At 30.2% G+C, this 25,914-nt stretch overlaps 5 protein-coding genes across 7 annotated transcripts; 3 read left to right on the forward strand and 2 right to left on the reverse strand.

Moving 5' to 3' along the window:
- The first annotated feature begins 487 nt into the window (after positions 1 to 487).
- On the forward strand, positions 488 to 12,240 carry LOC134832422 (beta-1,3-glucosyltransferase). The gene is made up of 9 exons (XM_063846436.1): positions 488 to 603; positions 2,300 to 2,459; positions 7,806 to 7,954; positions 9,387 to 9,590; positions 9,657 to 9,793; positions 10,143 to 10,377; positions 10,464 to 10,629; positions 11,293 to 11,455; positions 11,536 to 12,240. Exons 2-9 carry the CDS (start codon positions 2,369 to 2,371, stop codon positions 12,107 to 12,109), a joined length of 1,719 nt encoding a protein of 572 aa, XP_063702506.1. The 5' UTR covers positions 488 to 603; positions 2,300 to 2,368; the 3' UTR covers positions 12,110 to 12,240.
- LOC134832426 (rhythmically expressed gene 2 protein) lies at positions 12,233 to 14,248 on the reverse strand. Its single transcript, XM_063846439.1, has 4 exons — positions 13,808 to 14,248; positions 12,827 to 13,034; positions 12,563 to 12,765; positions 12,233 to 12,504 (listed from the first exon to the last, which is right to left on the reverse strand). The coding sequence occupies exons 1-4, from the start codon at positions 14,058 to 14,060 to the stop codon at positions 12,353 to 12,355; spliced, it is 816 nt and encodes a 271-aa protein (XP_063702509.1). The 5' UTR covers positions 14,061 to 14,248; the 3' UTR covers positions 12,233 to 12,352.
- Positions 14,249 to 15,139: 891 nt separating this feature from the next.
- On the forward strand, positions 15,140 to 17,012 carry LOC134832424 (T-cell activation inhibitor, mitochondrial). The gene is made up of 5 exons (XM_063846437.1): positions 15,140 to 15,277; positions 15,337 to 15,478; positions 15,536 to 16,617; positions 16,677 to 16,904; positions 16,990 to 17,012. Exons 1-5 carry the CDS (start codon positions 15,255 to 15,257, stop codon positions 16,991 to 16,993), a joined length of 1,479 nt encoding a protein of 492 aa, XP_063702507.1. The 5' UTR covers positions 15,140 to 15,254; the 3' UTR covers positions 16,994 to 17,012.
- Positions 16,982 to 19,665, reverse strand: LOC134832427 (ubiquitin-conjugating enzyme E2-24 kDa). Of its 3 annotated transcripts, none has more exons than XM_063846442.1 (5): positions 19,575 to 19,641; positions 18,548 to 18,927; positions 18,337 to 18,484; positions 18,194 to 18,278; positions 16,982 to 17,991 (listed from the first exon to the last, which is right to left on the reverse strand). In XM_063846442.1, exons 2-5 carry the CDS (start codon positions 18,890 to 18,892, stop codon positions 17,979 to 17,981), a joined length of 591 nt encoding a protein of 196 aa, XP_063702512.1. In that variant the 5' UTR covers positions 18,893 to 18,927; positions 19,575 to 19,641; the 3' UTR covers positions 16,982 to 17,978. The 3 variants fall into 3 exon arrangements, with proteins under 3 accessions (XP_063702512.1, XP_063702511.1, XP_063702513.1); XM_063846441.1 differs by having other exon boundaries at positions 16,983 to 17,991; positions 18,548 to 18,932; positions 19,575 to 19,665; XM_063846443.1 differs by lacking the exon at positions 16,982 to 17,991 and having other exon boundaries at positions 18,190 to 18,278; positions 18,548 to 18,932; positions 19,575 to 19,665.
- A 356-nt stretch (positions 19,666 to 20,021) lies between these two features.
- On the forward strand, positions 20,022 to 24,361 carry LOC134830215 (rho GTPase-activating protein 92B-like). The gene is made up of 6 exons (XM_063843622.1): positions 20,022 to 20,592; positions 20,686 to 20,933; positions 20,989 to 21,161; positions 21,231 to 21,498; positions 21,821 to 23,539; positions 23,595 to 24,361. The coding sequence occupies exons 1-6, from the start codon at positions 20,543 to 20,545 to the stop codon at positions 23,642 to 23,644; spliced, it is 2,508 nt and encodes an 835-aa protein (XP_063699692.1). The 5' UTR covers positions 20,022 to 20,542; the 3' UTR covers positions 23,645 to 24,361.
- The last annotated feature ends 1,553 nt before the right edge of the window (positions 24,362 to 25,914 follow it).

The raw sequence follows: 25,914 nt of genomic DNA on the forward strand, positions 1-25,914 counted from the left end.
TATAAAATGCAACAAAAACGTAAAGCTCTGTTAATAAAAGAAGGAACAAGAGACTTTTTGTGTGATGTAAAGGGATGAGAATGAAATAAACAAAGTTAATAGCCAGACAGGCGACACACGTTATGTTGTTTTGACTGAAGGAGAAAATGATTTTTCAAGATAATTTTGTGATTTTCAATTTTTTTTTCTTCTAAAAAATTTCAAAAAAAATTTTTTTAATTGTTTAAAAATAAAAATTCAAATTTTGAATCAAGAATTTTAAAAATTAAAAAAAAATTCCAAAAATTTAATGTAAATTCATCATGAAATCCAATATGCTCGTTATACTGAAACAGTAGCATGCCGGGTTTACACTAAATTTCATTCACAAAATTCCATCACAAGTAGAAAATCGTGCAAATACAACAAAAACAAGCCATTGAACGGTAGAAAGGAAAACATTTTCAACATTAATGCCAGTTGTTTGTGAAAAGTCTAACGGTTTAGACGTCGGCGCGCGTGTTTTAAATAATTTATTCGAGAAAATATTTAAAAATTTGAATTTTTTCGATAATTAACACAAAAAAAAAAATTTCAAAAAAATTCACTTCTTCATAAATATTTGTAATAAAATAATTTTTGCAATATTATCAAAAAGTTTGATCAGCAAAATATTAGTTTTGTAACGAAATAAAATGCAAACAATATTTTGCGAACATCAACAAAATAGAATTTTTAGTGTACAATGATGTTCAGTTGATGATTCATGTCAAAATTTGTGCGAATTTCTATTATTATTTATGTTTGTGTGTGGTTTCCGTACAAAGAGTCAAAATAAACATACGAAAAAAACAACAGAAAAAGAGGAATTAGAACAAAATAGCTGATTCAAAGTGCAAAGAGGTTGTTTTTGATGAATATTTTATGTGTGTGTGTGTTTGTGTACTTTTCTGACTAATGTAAAAGGAGGACATTTTTTTACAAGAGACATGTCACATTTGCACACACAGCGTGTCCTTTTATTATGTTTGACAAATTCTGTTATGCTTTAATTAATTGAGACTACCGAAAGGCTTACATATGTAAATAGGAGTGTGCAATGCTGGACAAAAGCCCATGGAAAGAAACACATGCGAAGGAGGCGACTTCAACAATGAATAGAGACAGGGGCAATTTGTCATGTTGTCTTATATATGTGGGACAGAAGTTATTTAATTTAGTTTCTTGCTTGTCTCGTTGCTGCTGTTTGTGCAATGGATAATAAAAGAGCTTTATAGGTATAATATTTAATAAAAACGAAAGGAAATGAAAGATTTTTTTGTATGAAAGTGACATGAAAAGACTCAAATGGAGAATAGAATAGAGTTTGATTGTCTCAAATAGTTTTGAATTACCTGAAAATTATGCAAAAAGTGCATTTTGTGGGTTTTTGATGACCTCAGTGTTTTGAAAAGTTTTTGTGAAATCACTCGTTGAACTCGAAATCAGTAGAAAATTATACTGTTGTGAACGAATTTCATCAATAAATAAAAATTTGTACGAAAATTGCTGAAAATGAGAAATTTGAGTGAAAAATTAACTAAACATTATTTAATTTTTAAGAAAAAATATTTTTTAATACTTTTTTTTAAATATTTAAAACATATTATTTAATATGTTAAAAAAATAAAATTAAAAATTAAAAAAATTGTACAAATTAAAATTTTAATATTTGGTTGGTCAAAAATATTTTAAATGCTATTTTATTGTCTTAAAATTAAAAAAAAAAAATAAAAAAGACATAAAAAAAACTCATGTAAAATTAAAACGTAATTTGTAAGAATCCTTTCCTTAACACTCAAAAAAAGAGTCAATAAAACCATCGCGAACCCGTCTTTTTGTCGTTTTTGTTGACTTCTTTTCCCTTTTTGTGCTAATTAAAATTTTAATTTTTCAAAAAAACGTCAAATTTCCATCTCGTAACGTACATTCTACAACACAAACCACAAAATACTCGTAATATTCAAAACACGGCAAATTAGTGAAGAGGAAAGTAAACATCAATTAGGAATCTAATTAAATATACGGCACAATCAATTCGGGTTAAATTAACAAAGTTCCTGCGATAACAAACAAGCGATAAAACGACAAGCGTCAAACAAGCGACATTGATGAAACGATGACACTTACAAAGCTCATCAATTTAATTTCGAATTGTTTTATTACAAATATTTGTGAAAAAAATAAAAACACAGTGAAATTAATAACTCGCACAGATATGCGTGTCGGTAAAATATAAAATCAATACAAATAACCCGAAAAATAACGTAAATCCACACAGCAGAAGGATGAGGGGCAAATAGACAAATTTTATAATAATAATAAAAAGGCTTGCAAATTATATTCAATTATGCATTTAAATATTATGATAATCGGTTTTGTGTTGGTATTTGTTGTTATTTTAATAAATTGTTGCTGTTATTCGGTTATTGCTGCCACCGGTAAGTATTTTGCCATTTATATTTGTCTGTCTGTCGGTTATTGTTGTGTTATTCCGTAATGTACAAATTTCCCTCTGTGTGTGTGTGCGACATAAATTGTGGATAATAATACGGGATATAAAACAAACCCGAATGAATATAAATTAAAGAGAAAGAGACTCGACTGTTTATTTTATCATCATCATGGGCATGTGTTGAAAATTTTAGTTGCAAAATGTAATAATAACACTCTGGTGAATTAAACAATAAATTATTTAGAGAGAGAACGAGAGCGAGAGCGTGGAAATACACTTCCTGAGGGTAATTAATTGTCTTTGTGTCTATTATTGTGCGTTTAAATATTTATAAGTGTTTAGTTAATCGGATTACTATTAGTTCTGATGATGAGTCGCTTGTTTTGTAAATTGGGAAGCATTTCAACAGTTCGTGTCATCATATCGTAATGATGATTTATTTGTGTTTGTGTTTATTGGAGATGGGCAATGGAGACGCCTGATGGTTTTGAATTAACTATTTTAACGGATTATAATTAAAAGCAGACAAATTTTATGAGTGTATTTAAATATTTTATGACAATTTGTAAAAGTTTAAATTTTTTAAAAAATTTTAATACAAATTTTATTTTTTTTATTCATAACAAAAAATAATTTTTTAATATTTTTCATGAAATTTGTCAATTTTAAAATTTTTCAATTTTTAAAAATTTATTTTTATCATTTTTTTTTTTTAAAGTAAAATATTTGTTTTTTTTCTAAATAATTTTAGCTTTTTAAGTTTTTATATTTATTTAACAAATTTCAGATTTTGAATTTTATGACGAATCAAAAAAAAAATTATAACAATTTTATAAAAAAATGTTATTTTTATTTAAAAAAAAAATCATAAAAAAATCTATTTTAACAAAAATTTCATGAAAAAAAAAATTAGTTTTTAAAATTTTTATGAAAAATTTTATTTTTTTAAAAAAATCTTATTTAAAAATTGTTTTTTAAAAATTTAAATTTTTTATAAATTTAATATTATTTTTATAAAAATTTATTTTTTTTAAAATTTTTGAAAAATTTATTTTTTTTATAAAATTCATAAAAAATTCTATTTTTAATAAAATTTAAATTTTCGAAAAGTAATTATTTCACAATTTTCATCATCAACAACAACATCGCCTTCTTTGCGGAGACACAATAAAATTTTAAACATGAAAAAGTATTACACAGCAAGTTTTATCATTCGTTCCATTATTTTTCCTTCATATGTTGATGTTGCGCGTCACATACAAGAAAACACGTCGAGAGCTACTAAAACTAGACATAATAATAAATAAATACTTTCCTTATTTTATTTTCCGAAAGAGCCAAAAATTTTCATCATATTTTCAAATGTGTGTGTCGTTGCACTTGAAACAAGCGAATGTTGTCTTTTTCGTACGGAAAATAAATTGCTGTGTTCCCACTTTAAGCTGCTGAATAATTAGTTTAAACAACAATAATAATAAAAGCATGATAAATGTTTCAAACATGATGCAAAAATATTTTATTTTCTGCTACTCTCGCATCATCAATGGACTTGCTCGACTCCAATGTGACGAAAAAGGAACGATAGAAAATTTATTGTTGTTATAACTTTTGTCATCACACACAAAAGAATTTTGAGTTTTTCGGAAAAGTTTATGAATTTTCCATGCAAAAAGTCGAGCAGAAAGCATCCCCGCCTAATAAAAGAGTGTTGAAATTCCTATTTTGCCGAGACTGGCAAAGTTTTCCACATAAATTACTGGATGCTTACCACACAACATGAATAAATATGAAAAAAGGAGAGAGCTATTTACTGCACAACAACACAAAAAAAAAACGAGAGAGAAGCAAACAGTCAAAAAAGTTGTTTTTCATGCCGTATGTGATGCTATGACGCGCTTTGCTTTGCATTTTATTTATTTTCCGTGTTTCCGTTTGAAAAAATTTCTCAGTAATTTTGCTACACAAATGAGTTTCGACCCTCAAATGGCCCAAAAATGTTTCGCAAAGACAAATAATGGACCATTATTCAGGTTTTTATTGCCTTGATTGCCACTTAAATGCGATTTTATGATTTAAATGAGGTGCTTATCTGTAGAGACTTGTTTTTCCTCGCTAATATTTAAACTGAAGATATAACAATAGAAAAAATTTTTTTTTCCATTTTTTTTGTTTGTTCATTATTTGACCTTTTTTAAACATTTTTTTTCAGTCGAAATAACAAGAGCTCCAATTTATTTATTTATTTGTGTTTTTATGAAAGCCTTATGGAAAACGTTTTTTATGCATTTTAAAGAAAAATAAAAAAAAAATATGAAAATAAAAATTAAAAAAAAAAAAATTAATAAAATGTCAAAATTTTTAATAGAAATTAATAGGAAAATTTATTTTTTTTTTTAATAAAATTTAATATTCATTCATAAATTTAATATTCGTTTAAAAATTCATTTTTTTTTAATTCTAATTTTTTTCATTAATTTTTTTAAGATTTTATTTTTTTTATTATTTTGGAGATTTTAATTTTTTTTGTCATAAAATTTTATCATTTTTAATTTTTTTTTTACATTTTCAAATTTAATTATTTAATTTTTTGGAAAAAAATAATTTTTAATAGAATTCAATAGAACATTTAAAAAAATGCGTTTTTGTCAAAAATTTTCTCATAACTTTTAAATTTTTCCTTTTTTTCAGTTCAGAACCATTATTATTAGTAGGTATTGTTGTTAAAGTGGAATATGTATTTTGATAATAACAATAGCCCAATGGGAGTAGTTAAGCCAGTTTTGCTCTTGTTCCTGTTTCTGTAAATACGAAAAAATTTCAATGAATGCCAATACTGCTGCAGCTGAACAACGATATATTTATTTCAGAAGTAGTTACACGGACAATTTATTTTTTATTTAAATATTTGGACGATGATATTTTTTTGTTTTTTTTTCAGCTGTTGAATATTCAATTTGTTTCCGGTTAAATAGTTCCATAAATTTTTGCAAGAAGTTCAATTCAGTAAATTTCAGGATCAAAATGTTGATTCTAACAACAATTGCAAATATGTGACATGAATAATTTTATTGGTTTTACAGAAGTTTTTCGTTCTGTAATCCTACGACAAATCCGGATTTGTATCATTTATTTTTTGTTATTGTTGTTGTTGTATTGAACGTAATGCGTAATCTGTGCAAATAATAATAATTCAACATTTTTGTAAATTCTTCCGTTTTCCATACGGAAAATGTTCGTACGAACGACAAATAAATCATCGATTACGGGAATATTTATGGCAAATACTTTTTTTTTCGTTTTTCGAGCTCAAATAACTCGGATAAGAAAAAAATTATTAAAAATGTATGAAATTTTTTTTCTCTTGTGACAAAAAAGACAAACTTTGACACTAATTTTTGAAAATTTGACTCAGAATTTCATTTTTCTGGTTTCTTAATGTCTCGTCTTTCACGTGAAAAAAAAATCAAAAATGATGGGAGACAACTTTTACTTTTATTTCCCTCCATCGAGAAACCGCGACGCGACAGACACAAAAAAAAAGTTCCTCACGCACGCAGAATTTTTAATCAAATTATGGATCGTACGCCATGCAAGAGACACATGTGCCTTTCTCTCACTGAACACTGAACGGAATATAATGTATTTTTGATTTGATTATTTTGTCGTTTCATTTTCGGAAAATTCACGAAAAATTTTTAAAGTTATAAATTTTTGATTTTTTTGTGCTGTGTGCAAGTTCAATCAGCACATAATGCGGCACAACATATTAAAGTTGAAATGTTCGTTGATGCGTGCAAATGTTTTTTCCCAAAAATTATTGTAGGTACTTTTTAACTAAACTAACGAAGGAACCGCAAACCACAACGCCATGCCGCGTAACAACACGAAAACCGCACCGATAATGTATTAAAAAACAATGAGTCTATAAGGAGAAGATTAAAATAATTTGCATGAGAGATAAGGCGGTAATGCTACCGAACGAGCAACAACAGAAAAAAAGAACATAAGAAACTTATTAAAGTTTTATCTGTTCAATTTTCAGACATTCAGTTGAAATGGTGTGAATTTGAAGCAGTAGAAAACACCTTTGCGATAAGAATCTGTAATAAAGAACTCTTATAAGTGAATGCCAATTTTCATTTTTCTCGTACTTTTTTCATGCTCTTTAAAATATATTCAAATATATTGATGGAAAAATCGGATGAGATAGAAAGAAGAAGAAATCTCTTGTGGCTTTTCTATTATTATTGTTATTATTTTTCACTTTTAATCTTCTTTTTCTTCATTCCATTCCCGTTTTGCGTCTTTAAACTCCGTATGAAGTGAAAGAACGTGTCTATTTCTGGAAGAAAGAAAACTTATGGAGCGAGTCGACCAATATTGAAGAGAAATTGAAGCTTTTGTGAAATGAAAAACTTGAGCGCGTTTAAATTTTTGTTCGTTTGATTTTTTTTTTAATTTTTGAACATTTTTAATAATTTTAAAAAATTTTATATTTTTGACATTTACCTAACATAAAAATTTAGTAAAATTTTAAATTTGAAAAAAAAAATTTTAAACTTCAAATTTTTTTTTAATTTTTTTACCTAATTTATATTAACCTAATATAAGATTTTTTTATTTTTTTTTTCTTAAATTTTTAATTTTTTGAGATTTATTTTTTTTTAAATAGCTCATTAAAAAATATTTTTTTTTTAAATTCTTATTTTCGTTTTCTTTTAATTTTTTTCTTCAATTTTTAATAATTTGAGATTTTATTTTTTTTTATAAAATTTTAACATTTTTTAATTTTTTTTTTATATATTAAAATTTAATTTAAAACAAAAAAAATAATTTAACAAAAATAATTTTTTTTTTGATAAAACTTTGATTTTTTTAATAAAATTTTATATGTATATATTTTTTTTAATTTTTCATATAATTTATTTTTTTTTAATTTTTAGATGAAATTTTAAATTTTTGAAGATTCATTTTTTAAATTTTTATTTTATAAAATTAAGATTTTCCTTTAAAGCTTATTTTTATTATTTTTGCAAATTCAGTTTTTCTGAATATTTTTTATAATTTTTAAAACCAAGTAAATAAAATGTTTAAATTAAAAAAAATTTTTGAACCATTTTTTTAAATAAATGCAAATAACACATTTTCGCGTTATTCTCTAAAAGGTTGTAAAAAGCATATCGAGCACGTCTTTCGTTGATATTTGTGTGCGTGCATGACATTTCCTGATCTCTTCCTCTCATATTTCTCATAAGAAAATGCATTTTGCAACGAACGACGTTCTAATCTCAATATATTTAAATATATTTACTTCCTTATGTTATTTTCGCAGGAGTAGTTTTTCCGTCGTCTTCCGCAACTAACACATCTTTAACACAACTGGACGAGATAATATTTTTGGTCTTAAGCCAAGAAAATAAATATCACAGGGGAATTGCAGAGTCGTTAAGGCGGAATATTTTAAGGCAATCACAAGAGTTGGTAAGAAAAAATTTAAATATTATTTTTTTGAATTAATTCTCGCTCTCTTGAACTTTTTATTATTGAGAGTAAATGCAAAAAGGCACACAATTATTTTAAAACTTTTTTTTTTGTGATGAATGTCGAGCGATTTTCACAAAGCCAAATACGAATTCAATAGAGGCGAAATTTTCACGCCGCGCTACGTGAAACAGGTATAATTAATCATTTCATTTTCGTCTGCGGTACATAAACATCTGAAAAACGAGAGAAGTGAAAACCACGTCTGTCATGCTTTTAGTGCCTCCAAAACGGTAACAAGGTGATGAAAATAATGCGAAGCACCATAAATTGGGGAAAAACGACTTTTAGTACTACAAACTCGCAAAATTGCCTCTTTGAGGGCGTTGTTTAGCATTTTAAAGTCATATATTATTGTGAAAAGCGCATTTACTTAACAGAAGTTGTTCAACACGGTATTTTATGTAAATTATACAAGACCGCAATGTTTGCAAGCAATCGCATCGTGAAGCACAGAAGAGAACGCTTAGTTGGCATTAGGATGATTTATCTTTTAACCAAACAATTCTAATGAGTTCAAGCGTGTTTCGTACAGATTTTTTTAAAAAATGAGACGAAGAAGGCGAAATGAAAAACTTTAAGATTAAAAGGCGAAAAATAAAAAAAATCACAATAGAAAAGTAATATTACCTCGGAAAATAAAACTTGAAAAGAACATAAAAAGAAATAAACATGAAAAACCACTTCAAGTTCAGTTCGTTGTTGTGCCTTATTGTTTTTCAGAAAAAAAATTTTTTTACCATTTCTGTCAAAAGTTAAAGACGGCAACGACGTTGGAGAAATGGATCGGTATTGTTTTCGCAAAATTTTTACCTTTTCTTATTGTTTTTCTTTTCTCATCCTTCATTGCCGTTGACGGAGACCATGAAATAAATAAGAAATAAACCCATTTTTTGCGGCTTAACTCATCATTTCATTGCCATAGTTGATATTTTTTCACAATGAGACGAAAAATTTTCGACTTTTCTCTCATTTTTCATCTCCTGTAGTTTTTCGAAGAAATTTTTCTTTTCATTGAACGAAAATCTTTGATGGCATTGTTTATTACATTGACTTTTTTTTTATATCTTTGTCACTATTCATTTATTATTGTCACGCCACAAAAAGAAAAAAAGGGGATTTAAGGATTAACAAACACAGGAAAAAATATCAACATGCCAATATCCATAAAAACAAACATGATCCTTTACTTAATCTCGTCCATTCCAAGCCTCATGCAGCAAAGTTCTTCGTTGCATTTACCCAAAAATAAATAGAGAGACACGCAAAAATCGATTCCCAATTTACACAAAAAAAATTATTCAAAATTTTCCGCATAATCCGCTTTTATGATCAATTTCTTCCGAATTTCATGATTTTCTTTTGTTTACAGAACCTCACAAAGCCGTATGTTTATTTGACGCACGAGACATTTCGACATCGGAACGGCGCTTGGGCGATTATTCCAATAATAGAGGATGTTTATCGGGATCTCGTGCAACCGCAAAAGACAAAGTTTGTGATACTTCTCGAACCAAATACTCATGTAAATATTTCTGTGTTATTAAAATATCTAAGTAAGGAGGATTATCAAAAGGTAAGCAAGTAACAAAGCAGTAGATGGAACGAATAAATTAAAATTTATACCTTTAATGCTTTTTAGGAGCAATATTTTGGTTATCCAGTGTACGATAAGGAAGCAACGATTACCCATCATTTTTCATTCTTCAAAAATCCATCACAATTTAAGTATCCGCTGTTGAGTGCGGGCATCGTGTTGACGGTATCGCTATGGAAAAGGTATGTTTTTTGATTTGTTGGTCAGTTGGAGCACTTCATTTGTTGCCATAGAGCGAAAAAGGGGCACTTTGTTTAATGAAATGCTTTTTGCGAGAAATATTCATTTCAAACGGAAAAAAGTTTGTTATTATTTACATAAGAGAGTTCATTTCATTCCATTTTTTCATGTCCTTGATGGTTTTTTTTACCGTTTGTGATGCTAATGTTCAGTTACATCTTCATCAAATATTTTCTTTGAATAGTTTTAAAGTACACTCGTGTTCGTATTCTCAAAGGGAATTTTAAATTTTTTTCTGCTTATTTGCCATATTGATATATTTTCTCTCTTTTTTTTCTTTTCCTCTTCAAGATTGGTAGAAACGTTGCCTAATACGACATTTCCGTCGGAGTTTTCCATTGATCCGGCACACGAGTTGGCGTTATTTATTCTGAACAGCGTCAATGGAACACGATTGACATCAGCTTCTTCGTATCACTGCATCCGTGCACCGAATTCAATAATGAAGGCGACGCGAAAGGGAAACATACAAGCAGGAGCGAAAGAATGTGCGATTTATCGAAAAGAGTTCACGCCATGCACAAAGGTGAGTTAAATTTGATTTAACGGGAGAATTTCAATCAAATTCTTACTTCAAATCAAATATTTATCAAGGATTTTCTCTTGTTTCAGTTGAAATACAACGGAATGTTTGACGAGCAACCACTTGTTGGAATCTACAATCGACTTATCGTCGCTGTGAAAACATGCAAAAAATTTCACGATGAACGACTTTCGGTTGTTCTGAACACTTGGGGGCGTTTAATACCGCATTTGAGGATTTTTAGTGATACAAAAGGTATGAAATTCTTTTTTTTATGCGAATAAATTTAATATATTTAATTTTTTTCGATTTAAAAAAAAATTGTTAAAAATAGAAAATTTTTAAAATTTTTGGTAATTTTTTGAATAAAAAATATAATGAAAAAATTACAATTTTTAATAAAATTATAAAAAATACGAAATAAAATGACTAAAATAAAAAATTCTCTTAAAATTTACGTGAAAAATATTTTTAAGTCTCATAAGCAAAAAATAATTTTTCACGAAAATTTTTTCAATTTTGAGTTCAAAACGAAAATATTAAATTTATTCGCATTAATTATCTTCAATTTTTAAAATAAATTGAATATTTTCATTTTTTTTTATTTTTTTGAAAAAAAAAAATTTTAACATTTTTGGTAATTTTTTATTATTATGAAAATTTTCGGTTTTTAATAAAATTTCAAAATTTTTAAAGAAAAGTTTTTTTCAAAAAAAAAAAAAAAAAAACAAATAAAATTTAATAAAAAATCATTTCCTATTGAAATTTATATGAAACATTTTTTAAGTTTCATGAGCAAAAATTAATTTTTCCCAAAAATTTCTCCAATTTTGAGTTCAAAACGAAAGTATTAAATTTTATTCACCTTTAGTTATTCAATAATTAATTGAGTTTTAATTTTTGGTTAATATTCAACAGATAAAAGACTCGGAACTGTCGCAACAGGTGTGCCAAACACAGAAATGGGTCATTGTGCAAAAACAATTAAAATTTTAAAACTTCTCGACGCAGAATTAACGCGAAATGCGAGTTTATCCGACATTCAGTGGGTTGTGTTAGCGGATGACGATACGATTCTGAGGTAAATAATTCTATTTTTTGTTCAATTCTGAAATAAATTCAAAAATTTTTCTATTTTTTTCATGTCATTCATTCATTCAGTGTCAGTGCATTAGTTCGTCATTTGGCTTGTTATTCGCCGTACGAAGATCTGTATTTGGGCGAGCGATATGGATATTTTCTCTTGAATGATGCCGGTTACAATTATATCACGGGAGGAGGAGGAATTGTCTTCACACGGACAACATTGAAAAAATTAGCGACAAATTGCACGTGCCCAACGAGCCACAGCCCCGACGACATGATCGTTTCAACGTGTCTAAGCCAATTTCGTATTCCCGCAACACACTCGTCAAATTTTCATCAGGCACGTCCCATTGATTATCCCGCTGCCGTTGTAGCTGCCGACAGAACAAACACAATTTCATTTCATAAATATTGGCAAATAGACCCGTATGCCGTGTATGAAAAATGGTTCAAAGAAAATGATGAAAATTTTTTATTCCGTAATTCAATTAAAATCGCATCTAATGAACATCCCCGAACAGCAGCGGATGATGTTGATGAAGTACAAATAATGAATGCGGTAGATGTCGATGGCAATGCGAACAATGCCAATGTTATCTTCAACGCGAAAAAACACTCGGATTACGAGATGAACCACACAGATTTATAACGTTGTTGTTAATAAACTGAGCGCCGCTCGTTAAATTATTACAGGAGACACACAAAAAATGTTTTTTTTTTTAAATTAATTGATTGATGAACGTAATTACTCACAACAGATGGGCGCAAAAAAACCACAATTTATCTTCAAAATATATTTCAAACACTTTTTTACGTATAAATTTCTATTAGAATTTTCTCAGAGAAGTTTAAATGCATAAAGCCCTCATTTATAACGAGAACTTTTTGTGACTTAGGGAGTTCTATCCCATTTAATGTAACCATTGGCCAATTTCTTGTGCAAATCGAAAAGACTTGTAAACACGTGATAATCCTCAATATTTGGTCCGTATTGTTTACGAAGCGTTTCGGGACTCTTTTCATGAACAATTAACGAGTACATGCCTAAAAAATGAAAAATAATTTTTTTTATCAAAACAAAAAAAAAAAAATTAAAACAAACCAGCTTTTTGTGCTCCAAAATAATCCGGAATGATGCTATGCCCAATATGGAGACACTCTTTTGGTTTCAAACCTTCAATTTCACTTTCTTTCATCGCTTTTTTGAAAATATCAATATTGGGTTTCTCGATTCCAGCATCATAGGAATTGATGATAAAGTCGAAGTAATGGGCGATTTTCATGTTTTTCAACAAAATATCCAATCTAAAAAAAATTTTTTTTTGAGAAATGTTTTAAAATTGGTTGAAATTCATGTAAAAAGTACCTTGGATCAAAATTACTAACGACTCCAAGCTTGAAAGGCTCTCCATCGATCTGTCGTTGCAACTTGAGGTAGTTCAAGAAGTCGATTGTACCGTAACACAATCCCCAACATGAGGAAGTTTTGTATTCTTCGAGCAAATGTTCGCACAATTTGTTAAGTTTATCCGTTGGGATGTGAATGTCGCTCAGACTAGATTCTCTAAATGTTCCTAAAAGATAAAAAAGAAGACAAAATGTGAGTATTAATACACAAAATACGTCTGACCTTCAAATTTTTGCATTACTTGATAATTATCGTGTCACAATAAGACAAAAATTAGAAGGAAATCTCGCCATCTGTGAAATATTTTGTCATAAAAATCATCATTTCAGACAATTTTTTTCTTCACACGAATGAATATTGCTTATAAATGAGGTTATTTGCCTTATACTGAATCTTCACAATCTATACACGCGCATACGATATCTCCAAAATGTTTATTTTAAGCCAAACAAGAATTGAATAATAAACGCTCTACAATAAAAATTGTTTATCTCATTGATAAGAAGTCCATTTCGCATCTGATTAGAAAAAGGTTAATGAGCTTCTTCTCGCTACAATTTGTCAAGAGATCATCAATACGTGATAAGAATTCGAGCCTCGAGACAAAAAATCATTCAAATAAGCAATAAAAGGTCTCTCTAATTCAAGTTCACAAATAATAAATTGCATTTCATGACGTTCTATTGCCATGCAATGATTGATATTTCGATGTCATTTGTGCAAAATATTAATTACATTCGCATGTTTCAATAACAAATGTCACGAAATGAATGAATTGTTCCGTCTTTAGAATAAAACCGGTAAGTAAATAAATGTTCAACGAAACAGGTAGGACGAACGACGATTTCTATACAAGAATTTCGGTTTACGGATGACGTCGTCATCACTTTTGCTTTTATGTTCTTTGTTTTTTTCTATTTTTTTTTTTCAGAAACTTACCCATAACAACACGTCGCCACCATTCTTTGTATCCGATCTTCGTGTTGAGGCCAAAATTGGGATGTGCGCGATTCATGTGATTCCAATTACTCTTGAAATTCGCAACGAGTTTGTTGTTGTCCGCCAACACGCCAAACATGGCTCCTAACTCGCCGTATTTCTTGCCAGGAGCAGTTCGGAATTGGATTAAAGTGTCGACGACGTCGAAAGTGATGAGGCGGAATGGGATGTTTGCACGAGAGATGCACGGCATTGTTACGACCTTTCGAGAGTTGATTTCAAAGTTTCAAAAGTTATGTAATTTTTTTTATTTTTTTCTATAATTCTTCGACAATCTTCTCTTCAATACTTTTTCGATGGTTTATTTTTCGAACACGGGTCTGGAATATTTTGTACGAATGTTATCGCGCTCTCACAACATATTCAAGACTGTTGTTTATACTGGATTACTACTAAAATTGTGTGTTAGTAACGAGTCTACAGACGAAAAAAGTAATAATGGTTTAAGTGTGTTAAGTTAATGTTGAAGTGAATTAAGGTATGTTGCTTACTTCCAAACAAGTTTCTGCCAAAAATTTCACTTTTTTAAGCCTTTTCAAAAAAATTCTCAATTTAAAAAAACTTTTTCATTGAAATTTAAAAAAAAAATTGTACCGTTATTACCAAAAATTTTCAAAAAAATTAAAATTTTTCGTTGAAAATCCGTGACGAACACAATAATAAAAGCACAGACACGAAAAAAATTTAATGTCCCGTACACTACAACGAAATTTAATACAAGCCCCTCATGTCTGGAGGAATTTCTGATTGTGTGTGTGTGAGAGAGCGATTGAGTTGTAAACAAATTTACTCAACCGGTATTCGTTGCCTTCGTTTTCTCACGTACACACGAGGAAGATGATGTTAAAGGGCTTCTTCATTTGCATTACGAACCCTTGAAACTTCATCTTTTGATGAAAAAATTACCTTTTTTACGATTAATAGCCCTTTTTAACATTGCCCCGTGTTAAATTTTGACTCGTAGCTCCGTTCCTGTTTTTAAATTTGTTTGAATTAGCAAGAAGGCAAATTTTGAAGTTTCGTCATTTTTCTTATTTTATGATTTTTCGTTAATTTTTGTATGTAAAAATATGAAAAAAATATAATTTTCAACAAAAAAAATTTTTTGAAAAATTTTGAAAAAAATTGAAATTCGAATTTTTCCCAAAATTGACTAAATTTGAAAACGTAAACATCATGAATGAAACTACATTCATATTTACCGTATGCTGTATTTATAGAACGTGACGTGCATGAAGGTAGTAAATGTACGAAGACAGCTGATAACATAAAAATAATAACAAACGCAAATAAAAGTCTCGCGAAAATCTTTGCTCTTGAAAATCTCGCGTTACATTCAAAAGTAAATTTGCGGAATTTTTCTGTCACAGTAAAAATCTGAAGGTGAATGTTAAACTACGCGAGAAATTAGTAAGATTTTGTCTTGATTTGGAAACGAATACCATAAATGACCTTTGAATCTTTTGCAGTGTGTGGGGAACAAACCAATTATGCTGCCTCAGAAATGGAATTGTCACGCGATTCATTACGACACAAGAAGTTGCAACAGCTTTGAGACCTTTTTACTTTGTCGTTCATCCAGATTTGTTTGGAAAGTTTCCCGAACAAAGAGTAAATTTCATTTTTTCTCATTAAAATTGAAAATTTTAACTTTTTATTCACTTTTAGAGCACAAATGAAGACTCGCTACAAAGGTTAAGTGCTCATTTAGAAGCTCTAACAAAACATCGACTGCTTGATACAACCCCAAAAACGCTTCCATTCTACGTTCGTGCTCAAAATACAGAAAATACTCTCGTGAATGTCCCGTTGGAACGAACTCTCGACACGAAAAAGGTCATAAAAGGGATTTTGGAAGCTTGTAAACTCGCAACTGATCAAGTCGACAAACTCCAAACGGATTTCGAGAGTATCTATTATGCTCAGGAAGCACAACGTTCAAAGAAATCCCGAAAAAACACAAGCGGCTTTGAGAAATATGACGAATTCTATGGGACAGGAGATGAATTTCAGTTTTTTTGGTATCAAGCATCGAAGAAACGCGAAGAAACAACACTTTTGCCATGGATACGAAAAAATCGTATTGAAGCAATTAAACGGTCTGATGCAAAAATGCTCCTAACTGTCGAAGTAAACAAATTACGAGACGAACTAAGTGATCGACTAAAGCTAAAAAATCTCATTTACGATTGCGGATGGAATTTAGAACATTTTCGAGGATGTCTGAAAGCACTTGAACGACTCCATGAACTTCATTCATCCGAAATGCACAATCTCACGGGACGAACAGTTGTTTTTGCGAGTTTCACAGGCGTGAGTTTGGAAGGTAATGTGATGCTTTTTACGGGTGATGTGCCAACAAATTGGCTCGAGTTGATCAAAAATCTTCCGAAACACGATATGTACCTGATGAAAATCCCCGCTTATGAATATGCTTTGTCGCAAGTTTTGTTGAAGATACGCGTTGCGAGAAGGAAATTCATGCCAAAAGCACAAGCGAATGCTTATACGAGTCATTTGAGGAAAGTTACGACAAGTTTGTTGGATTACTTGAGTATGAGAAAATATCCGAAAACGTGGCCTGAAACACTCGAAGATTACGAATTGGTTGTCGAATCAGAAGCAGGACCTTTAATGATATCGCCAACGGGACAAATTGTTGTTCCTGCAACGCATCCGGGATCGTTACTCGTTGATTTTATCACAAATCATTTGGATGAGGCAAAACAAAAGCAACTTGTCTATCAAAGGTAATTTTCTTGAAAATTTTCAATTTTTTTAAAAAATTCATTTTTTTTCAATTTTTTAGTAATAAACATCTTGAACGTGATTTGGAAGAAAAATGCATCCAAAACATGCGTTTGTTATCTCTCACAAAAGATGACTCCGTAACGCCTGACAAAATGATAGAGTGCCTTACACGTTTGCTCGAACTCGACCCAGATAACGTCAATTTAACGAATGTTCATCTCCATATCACGAATTACTTCTCCGTACTCGCAGATGGCACAGTTTGTATCCCCTTCGACTTCAAAATGTAAATAAAGAAAAAAAAAGTTTTATTTTTTTGACATTTATTTTATTATTTTTTATTAATATTTTTTTACTCATTCCATTTTTAGGTAGTATTTTTCTTAAAAGTTCCTTAAATCAATCGTTTTTTCAGAGAAAGTCTTTAAAAAAAATTTCCTCTGAACATTTAAAGGTAAAAATTAAAATTAATTCTGATCGTTTTTAATAATTATTAATCGATCAGCGATTTGATTTTTTTTATCTGTACAAACCTGAATTATAATAAACTAACTAAGTAGCTCTAAACTAAAGAATACGCAAAACAAAAAAGAAATAGGAAATCAGGAATTCAGACTTTAAAAAAATTTAAATAAATTTGTGTATACTCGACTATCACATCTCTCAAATTGGATCTTTTTGAAAGACTTGAGAATTTTTTTTCCGCTGAAACTCCTTTTCTTTTCGTTAATTAATTACTTTTTTTTATCAGTTTAAATTTTGTCTTATCTCATTTTTTTTGTATCTTATCTTTTTTTTTAGGCAAACATTTTCATATCAAAAACTCAGAAAAATTCCAAAAATCAATTACTAATAGGACTCTGACATCACCTGAGATTCGTTCCTTTACGTTGTTTCCAAATAATTTTTTTTTATAATTTTTTCTTAAATTATATATATTTTTTTTATTCACTACTAAACAAAAAAAAGTTGAATGAAGTAATTAACTATGGAAAAAAATGAACTTTATACAAAGAAAAATAATGTAGAAATAATTAGACCGTCATTCATTTCAAATTTATGTCATTCACAAATCAATTTTCTGTATCATTCTTAGATGATTGTTAAATTTTTCAATATTTTTCTCATATTTTTTTATGATTGATGGAAGTCCGGTTAGCTTTTTTTACTTCATTTTTTTTTTCGTTACACTAAATATTTTGTGAGTGAGTGAGCTTAATTTACGAACGTTGATGAATAATTGGTTAGATATAGTTGAATTTTACGTTTATGCGTATTTTCGATGAGTTTCCGGGGGATGAGAGGATGATAAATGAGGGTGCTGCTGCGTTTTTAACGAGTTTTTGTTGTTGCGAGTAAATCACGTTGCGTAACTGAAAAACATAAAAAAAAATTTTGAAAAAAAATTGAAAAAATTTATAAAAAAAATTTTTGAAAAAATTTATAAAAAAAATTATAAAAAAAAATTATAAAAAATTTAAAAAAAAAATTATGAAAAAAATGTATGTATAAAAAATTTTTTTTTTAAAAAAAATTATAAAAAAATATATATAATTTGTTAAAATAATATTTTACCGTTTAGTCCAAAGACGAGCAATTCTGTCGTGCTCTTCACGATTCTGCAGATATTGTGTTGCGATGCTTCCAACCAACGGATCAGCTGTGAAAATGATTTTAATGAAAATTTTGTATCAAATCACATTTTAAAGAAAATTTACCTGGATTGCAATCCGTCAATAGTGAACAAATGGAAAGAAGAACTTTTGAAATTGTCAAAGCAGGAGACCAATTATCCTTGAGAATGTCTAAACAAATGACACCTTGACTGTTAATATTGCAATGATAAATTCGAGTCTTGAATGTGACCTGAAAAAAATTTTTTTTTGAAAATTTTTTGTTTTTCATGAAAAAAAATTTAATTTTTCTTACCTTGGGTGGTTTGAATGGATATTCAGGCGTAAAGTGAATATCAAGGAAAAACACGCCGCCTTCGTAAACGCTTCCGGGAGGCCCGAGAATTGTCGAAACCCATTCGTACAAGTTGTCTCCTTTGGGTCCTGCGGAGCAATTTGGCGGCGGATCTAAGGTAATCTCTGCGAGTTCTTTCTGAATGCGTTTCGCCGATGTACCGAGTGCCTTTGAAATTTTCGGATTCGGTTTGGATTCTTTTGTATCTGGCTTTGGAGCACTTGCTGCTGTCGAATCTGATGAATTTCCGCTTCCTCCTCGTCGTCCGCCGGCGCCGCTGCTACTTGATCCAGCACTTGATGACATCTTGTGTGTTGCGAGTTGCCTTATTGATGATCAATCTACTCTGCAAAATACAAAAAAAACGAAATTTTATTCAATTGCGTAGGAATTGTCGTGTGTCTTGCATAAGTGAACGACGACGACAGACAGACAAAGGGTTGAGGGAATGATGATGAAAAGTAGCCATTTTGCACAAAAGTTTTTCCCATTTTTGCACATTTCTCATGAATTTTTCACATTTTTTCAGATTCCAATGAATTTTCACAAACACAAAGAAACACAAAAAATCTCTTGTATGCGGGAGATATGATCGAAAATCATCGAAAATTGCCCGTCAATTGAAATCGATCGACGGCAACCATTTTGAACTTTACTTTTTTTCTCCGCTCGATGGTCAAAAATTTTCACAATTTCGCAAAATTGCCCGTTTTACTGCATCACAAATCCAAATTCCCGTTTTTTTCGTTGCTCCGTACCGAAAGAATTCCACGAATCACTGAATCAAGAATTCAAGAAAATAATTAAACAAAAACCACACACACACATACAGACACAAAAGGGATCAATGTACTTGTATTGCAACCAGCGACAGACGAAAAAAGAAGAAAATGAAAAGCTTCTCTCGAATTTTGATGGAAATATCACAGTTTATCACGAATTTTCATCATTTTCCATTACAAGACACTTTTGTTTGTGATTTTCGTACCTTTTCTACACTAAATTCACCGTAAATTTTAAAGAAATTACAATTAAACTACGAGCTCGAGGCTCCGGTTGCCTTACGTTTGAGAATATTTAACAGCATCACTTTCATTCGTCTCGCATGAGGTCACTTTGGATTTCGACATGAAATTCAGTTACGAACTTACAGTTTTCCTTCGACTCGAAACCCTCAAAACATTCACAGAGATGGAAATGAAAAGTTGATGGATCCCTTAAACGAACATTTATTGAGAAAATTAAATTTTTGACGAAACTTCGAAGATTTTTGAACACAAATTAATAGAATTTTGAAAAAAAATTCGTTTCAATTCGATAAAAAATAATTTTTCATTCAACTTTTTGAATTTTAAAATAATTTATTTTCTTTTCAGGGCCTTTTTTATGGGAAAAACTTCATGAACGGGACTGTTTTATTGACAGAACTGTCAAACTTGAATTTTTCAGAAGAGAAAAAAACACAAAAATCGTAATCTAATCTAATCGTACTCGAGTTATTTCTCATCAAGAAGTACTTGGAAATACAAAAGTTATCTGGCTGTTCAATTGGACCATGAAACAATTGTTGGGCATTGATAAATTGTGAAGCAGAGCAAAAACAATGAAAAAATTTGGATGATCTCATACATTACAATACACAGACGCAAACAAGGGGTGGTTTTGCAATTTATCACAGCAATTATTATTCACAACTAAAGTTATCAATTACACGGGAAAGACTTTGATTTGCACGACACTGCAATTCAAGTATGTCGAGTCGCTGAAGTTGCAAAGTGTGAAGTGTAGAGAATCGCAAAAGGTCGTGAAAAAAATTAAATTCCTGTACAGCAGTGTATATTTACGCGTATATTACGTCGGAGAGGAAGGTCGATGAATTTATTTTTGTAGAGGAATTCGGAGGTATTTGTGCTTGAAAAGTACATACGACGTCGTCGGCTCGCAGCATCGAGCATCATGAGGAAGCAGTTTCAGAAATTCAAAGAAAAAGCGGACAATCTCGTGCGGTAAGTTCGATAATAGCGCAAAGTGTGTGGGCGTTGTCATTTGAACTTGAAATGATTCATAATAATTTTTTCGTCTCTCTCTCATTCTCGTAGACCCCGTGGCACGGATCGCGATACCGAATTACGAGATGTCGAAGCACGCGTCGATCGTTTCAAGAAAGTTTTGCGAACGCTCGAGAAGAAAATTTTGCCGCCATACTCGATGGGACTTTCGGGCGATTCAAATGCACGCAAAACTCGATGTGCAAAGCTCCAAGAGTACAATTTGGGCGTCACAATGGAAGAATTAGTCAAAGAATTGCCTGAAACGTGCTCGTTGCGAAACAGTTTGGATTTGTGTGGTAAGAAAATTTCAAAATTTTTCAAAGAAATTTTCTCTAAAATCATTTTTTTTAGGAAAAGCCCAAAAAATCTTGGCTGAAACCAAAGTCAATAACGACGTTGATATCGAAGAAGCCGTTTATAAAGAACTTGCCCGCATTTCGGAACATATCGCGACGATACAGAAGCAAAAGTCTGTAGAAAACAAGTGCGCCAGTGATTTCGAACAAGCCAAAAATAAATACAGCGTAAGTGCAATAAATCGTACATTAACATTGAAATGTGAAAAATTAATAATAATTTTTTCCTTCTCGTAGAATGCCAAAAAAGCTCAAGAGAGCAGTAGCAAAGACAAAAATGCCGAACAAGCGGCGAAAATCGATTCGTACAAGGATGAAATGGATGAATGCGAAACGCGTCTCGACAAGGAACGGGATATTTATGCGTGTTGCATGTACGATTTGCTCGCTGAAGAGGAGGCTATTATCAAATCCCTCATAAATTTCGTGCATTTACAAGAAATTTATTATGCTAAATCTCTGCAACATGCGACTCATGTTTTGGGCGAGATGAAGCATGTTAAAGGTAAGCTTTTTTAAAAACTTTTCTTGTTTCGCATTTTCTTTTACATAAAATTTATCAAAATTTTTTTAATTTTTTTTTGACATTTAAAATTATTGCAAAATTCGTTATGAACATTTTGATTTATTAAAATATTAATAATATTTTTTTTTTCAAAAAATAGCGACAAAAAAATTTAAAATTATTTTTTAGAAAATTTTTTCAAAAATTTTCAATTCAATTATTATTTTTTTTTTTCAAAAATGTAACGCGAAACAGAAAAGTTTTTGGAATACTCTAATTGCATTTTCAAAACATTTTCTAATGATTTTTTTTCCATTTTTAGTTCATAAAAAGGTATTCGGTGTGAATTTACAAGAACATCTCAACGCTCTCATCTCCATGATGGATGATAACGAGCCCGGAAGCGATATTGCCTTCGTAATCGAGTATTGCGTGTGTTTCCTGTTGGAAAAGGGATTCCAAGAAGAAGGATTATTCCGTGTCGGGCATACAGCGCACAAGTTATCTCGTCTAAAAAGTGCCATCGATGCAGGAATCGTAAATGCGAAAAATCTGCCAGATATCCAAGATCCGCATGTAATTGCGGCTCTCTTGAAAAACTATCTGCGAAGTCTTCCGGAGCCTCTGTTAACGTATGACCTGTATAAGGACTTTATTGCTGTTGCGAATTTGATGCCCGAACAAGGTTTGAAACAGGAAATTTTACGTGTTTTGAAGAAGTTACCAAAAGCAAACTATGACAACCTTCGATACCTCATGGCATTCTTCTCGGATTTGAAAGAGCAAATCAGCAAGACACGAATGACAACGCAAAATATCGCCATTGTGATTTCGCCGAATCTGTTATGGTCGCAAAACGAAAAGGATCAAAGTTATTCGGAGCAAGTTAGTTCCACAGCGGCTGTTAATACGATTGTCGAGCAATTGGTGAGCGATTATTCGTACTTTTTCGGAACAGAACCCGTTTGTTTTTACAAAAGTTTGAAGAAACCCGTTTGTAAGGCGACAAATCGTCAATTGTCGGATAGCACGACGACAGATGACAACGGAGGGTTTATTAGCGATGGAGATCGTGATAATCCTTTGACAGCTGCTGTTATGTCACAAAGTATGGGACCTACAACGGGATTTGCGAAAACTCATACGCCCCGAAGCAGCGATGGGACAAACCAAATTCAGATTCAAAACGCCATGCCACGTACGGGATCGAATAATTCAATGTCTGATAGTTCAAGCCCGCCGCAAAGAAGTCCTCGACCCTTGCGACGAAACAAAAATAAAGCTCCTGCGCCAACGCCAACGCATGATAATCGACACGAGGCGGAAACTCAAACAAAAACTGTGTTTCGTACCTCGAGTGATGCCACGCCAATAGAAAAACACAAAATCAAACGTACAACAAGCATCGAGGATATGCGAAGAAATGACGAGAACAACGTCGCCAACAATCCGCTGTACGGATATCACACAATAAGTCGTTCTTCGGTGCGTGAAAAGCCTTCTCGACCTTCGCCTGCGCCGCGAAACAGCATGAGATTCGACGATGCAAAAATTTATGCGAATTTCGATCCTCAAGTAACGATTCGGGAGAAACCTGCAATCCCTGAACGTCCCGCAAATCTACCTGTACGCCCATCAAGCATTTCACGATCGCTCGTTGATCATTTCAAGGCAGAATCTTCGCCGCCTGCCGAGTCAAAACGTTCACATTCGGATAACGATTATCCCCCGACGACATCCGCATCACACGAAACCCAACTCGAGCGAATCCAATCTTTCAGTATTGACAAGCAACAAGTTGCCATAATCGATATCGGAGGCAGTAACGGCGAGAAACAACAACAACGCAGAACACGCAAGTCAAGTAGTCAAGAACGCAGTTTAGAATTGCCCGAAAATGCTGGCATGACGGAAAGCAATAACAATTCGAACAACTTTGATCATGCTACGTTGCAACAAGTTCCTCCGTCGCCGCGCGAAGGCAAAAATGTTAAACGACCTCAAGTTCCTGCGCCTCCGCCGCCTACAATCATCAATCCAGGTAATTTTTTTTTTAATTAACATTTTTTTTTGCTAATTTTTTTTTATCATTTTAGCCAAGCAAGAATGTGCACAGAACATTACCTCAGACTCGACCAACTTATAACAGAAAGAGGAAATGCTAATATAATACAAATAAAAATTATCGCATTTTAGTTGTTATTCAAAGAAAAAAATATGAGTGCTATGAGCTCACTTAAATGCTCTCGTGATTTTGTTGCGTTGTGTTAAAATAGTAATTCAACATATATTTAGAATTATTTTTAAGATTTGTCATTTTTTTTTTGCATTTTGGAGATTTATACGTACAAGAAATATTTTTTCATTAAAAATTTTCAATAGTCATTTATATTTTTTTAAAAAATTATTACAGGAAAATATTTTTATAAATTTTTTTTTTTGTTATTTTACGTACTAAAGCATTCACGTGAGAGTCGACTCTCATATCAACAAAAATATATATCACACATAAACACGTTGCATTATTAATTAATTATTATTAATAAAAAAAATATTATTAAAAAAATTGAGTCATTAAACATAAAAAAAAATATTTGTTAGTAAAAAATAGTATAAATTGTATTAATTTTGTGCTCAATGTGCTTTATAAGACCAGCTTATATACAAAAAAAAAAAACAAACAAATAATAATTAATTAATTAATTAATTAATAACATATTAATATTAAACGAATTTTGATATTCCAAGACCCCATTACATTATAAATTTGATGAAAAGCATATCTTAACTATTAATTATCTCTTTCTTATATCATTATGAGATATTAACTTTATATATGAAGAAAAAAACCCTTTTTATGATGATTATAAATATTTAGATAAATACAATAATCTCTAAATAAATCTATCTATAAATTCCCTTCTATAGTTAAAAATATAAAAACTATCTAAATATTAGATGCAAATTATTTTTCTTCCTTGTTGAAACGTTTGTCAGCTTTTATTTTGTTCATTGAATTGTTTTAGGTAAAAAAAAAGATGGAAAAAATTATTATTAGATAAATTTTGTTAAATATTAATTAGACTCTTTCTCCTTTGCCTCTATTTAAAAAAAATCGTTATCAATAAAATATAACTTAATTGAAGAGAAAACAAGAACAGTTGTCATACAATATGATGAAACCTAATATTATTATATAAATAAATTGATTTGAAACAAAAAATAAAATATTGATATATAAATAGAAGAAATTGATAAAATTATAGCAAAAAAGTTGTTTTATTTAAAATTTTCCAAAATACTTGACAATGTGTCAAAATCCAAATTTAAAAAGCATTTAAACCCTCAGCATTAATTTAAACATTTATTTGCTTAATTTCAACATCGGGAACAAAAGTTACAATTATCAAGTCAAATTTTTGATTTTGCATGATTTTTCTTATAGAATATTGAAGGGCTAATGTGATAAATCGCACATATGCATACAAATGGTCTAAAAGCTAAATTTTTAAATTTCGCCAAAAACTAAATTTCTTATATTTTCGAGTTCTTTATGCTTTATTAATCCAAAAAAAAATTAGTTGGAGTCAAAAATTGAATTAAAATATAAAATTAGAAGACTTTAAAAATTACGTTTTTGTATGAAATATGATGCATATGTGCGATTTATCACATTAGCCCTTCAAATGATTTTTTACGTATTTTTTACGTATTTTTTTTACGTATTTTTTACGTATTTTTTTTTTTATTTTTTTTTTTCAATTTTTTAAATTAAAAATTTTTAAACTTAAGAATCATCAAATAAACATTCAAAGAAAATTTCGAAAATTATCGAAAATACTTTAAAATTTTTTCTTTCAATTGAACTTTTTAAGTTTTATAATATAGTTTTTGGGCCAAATTCTTGTATATGTTAAGTTTCTCCTCTTCAATGAGTGACTTTTTGAACGACGAACGTTTTTTCACTCTTAAAGTTCATAAAAAAATATTTATTTTTAAAACAAAAAAAATTAATTGAATATTAAAATTTCTTTAAAATTTTTTTGAAACACTCAAATCAAAGTAAAAAAATAATTGATTTTTTTTCTTAAATTTTTCTCTTAAAGTAATTTTATGAGTTCCTCTTTCAAATTTCCCCTCTTTTTCGAAAATCATCGAGCTCTATTCGCGCCAACGTAAAAATCACACAGAAAATCCTGTAAAAAGCAAAACATATTGGCAGTTCGTGATTTGAATCAGAATATTGAGTGTTCCGTAGGTTTCGTTCTACACTGCTGCGAAGGATATTTATCGAAAATTATCAGTTTCGTTCGTCAGTCGTGTGTTACTTGTCGATGCGAATGGAAGGAAACACGTTTGCGCCTTAAATTTTTTTGTCTTTTTACGAAAATTTTCTCTTGTGTGTTGGAAAGATGA

The sequence above is a fragment of the Culicoides brevitarsis genome, chromosome 2 (assembly GCF_036172545.1).
Source record: "Culicoides brevitarsis isolate CSIRO-B50_1 chromosome 2, AGI_CSIRO_Cbre_v1, whole genome shotgun sequence".
Taxonomy (NCBI): domain Eukaryota; kingdom Metazoa; phylum Arthropoda; class Insecta; order Diptera; family Ceratopogonidae; genus Culicoides; species Culicoides brevitarsis.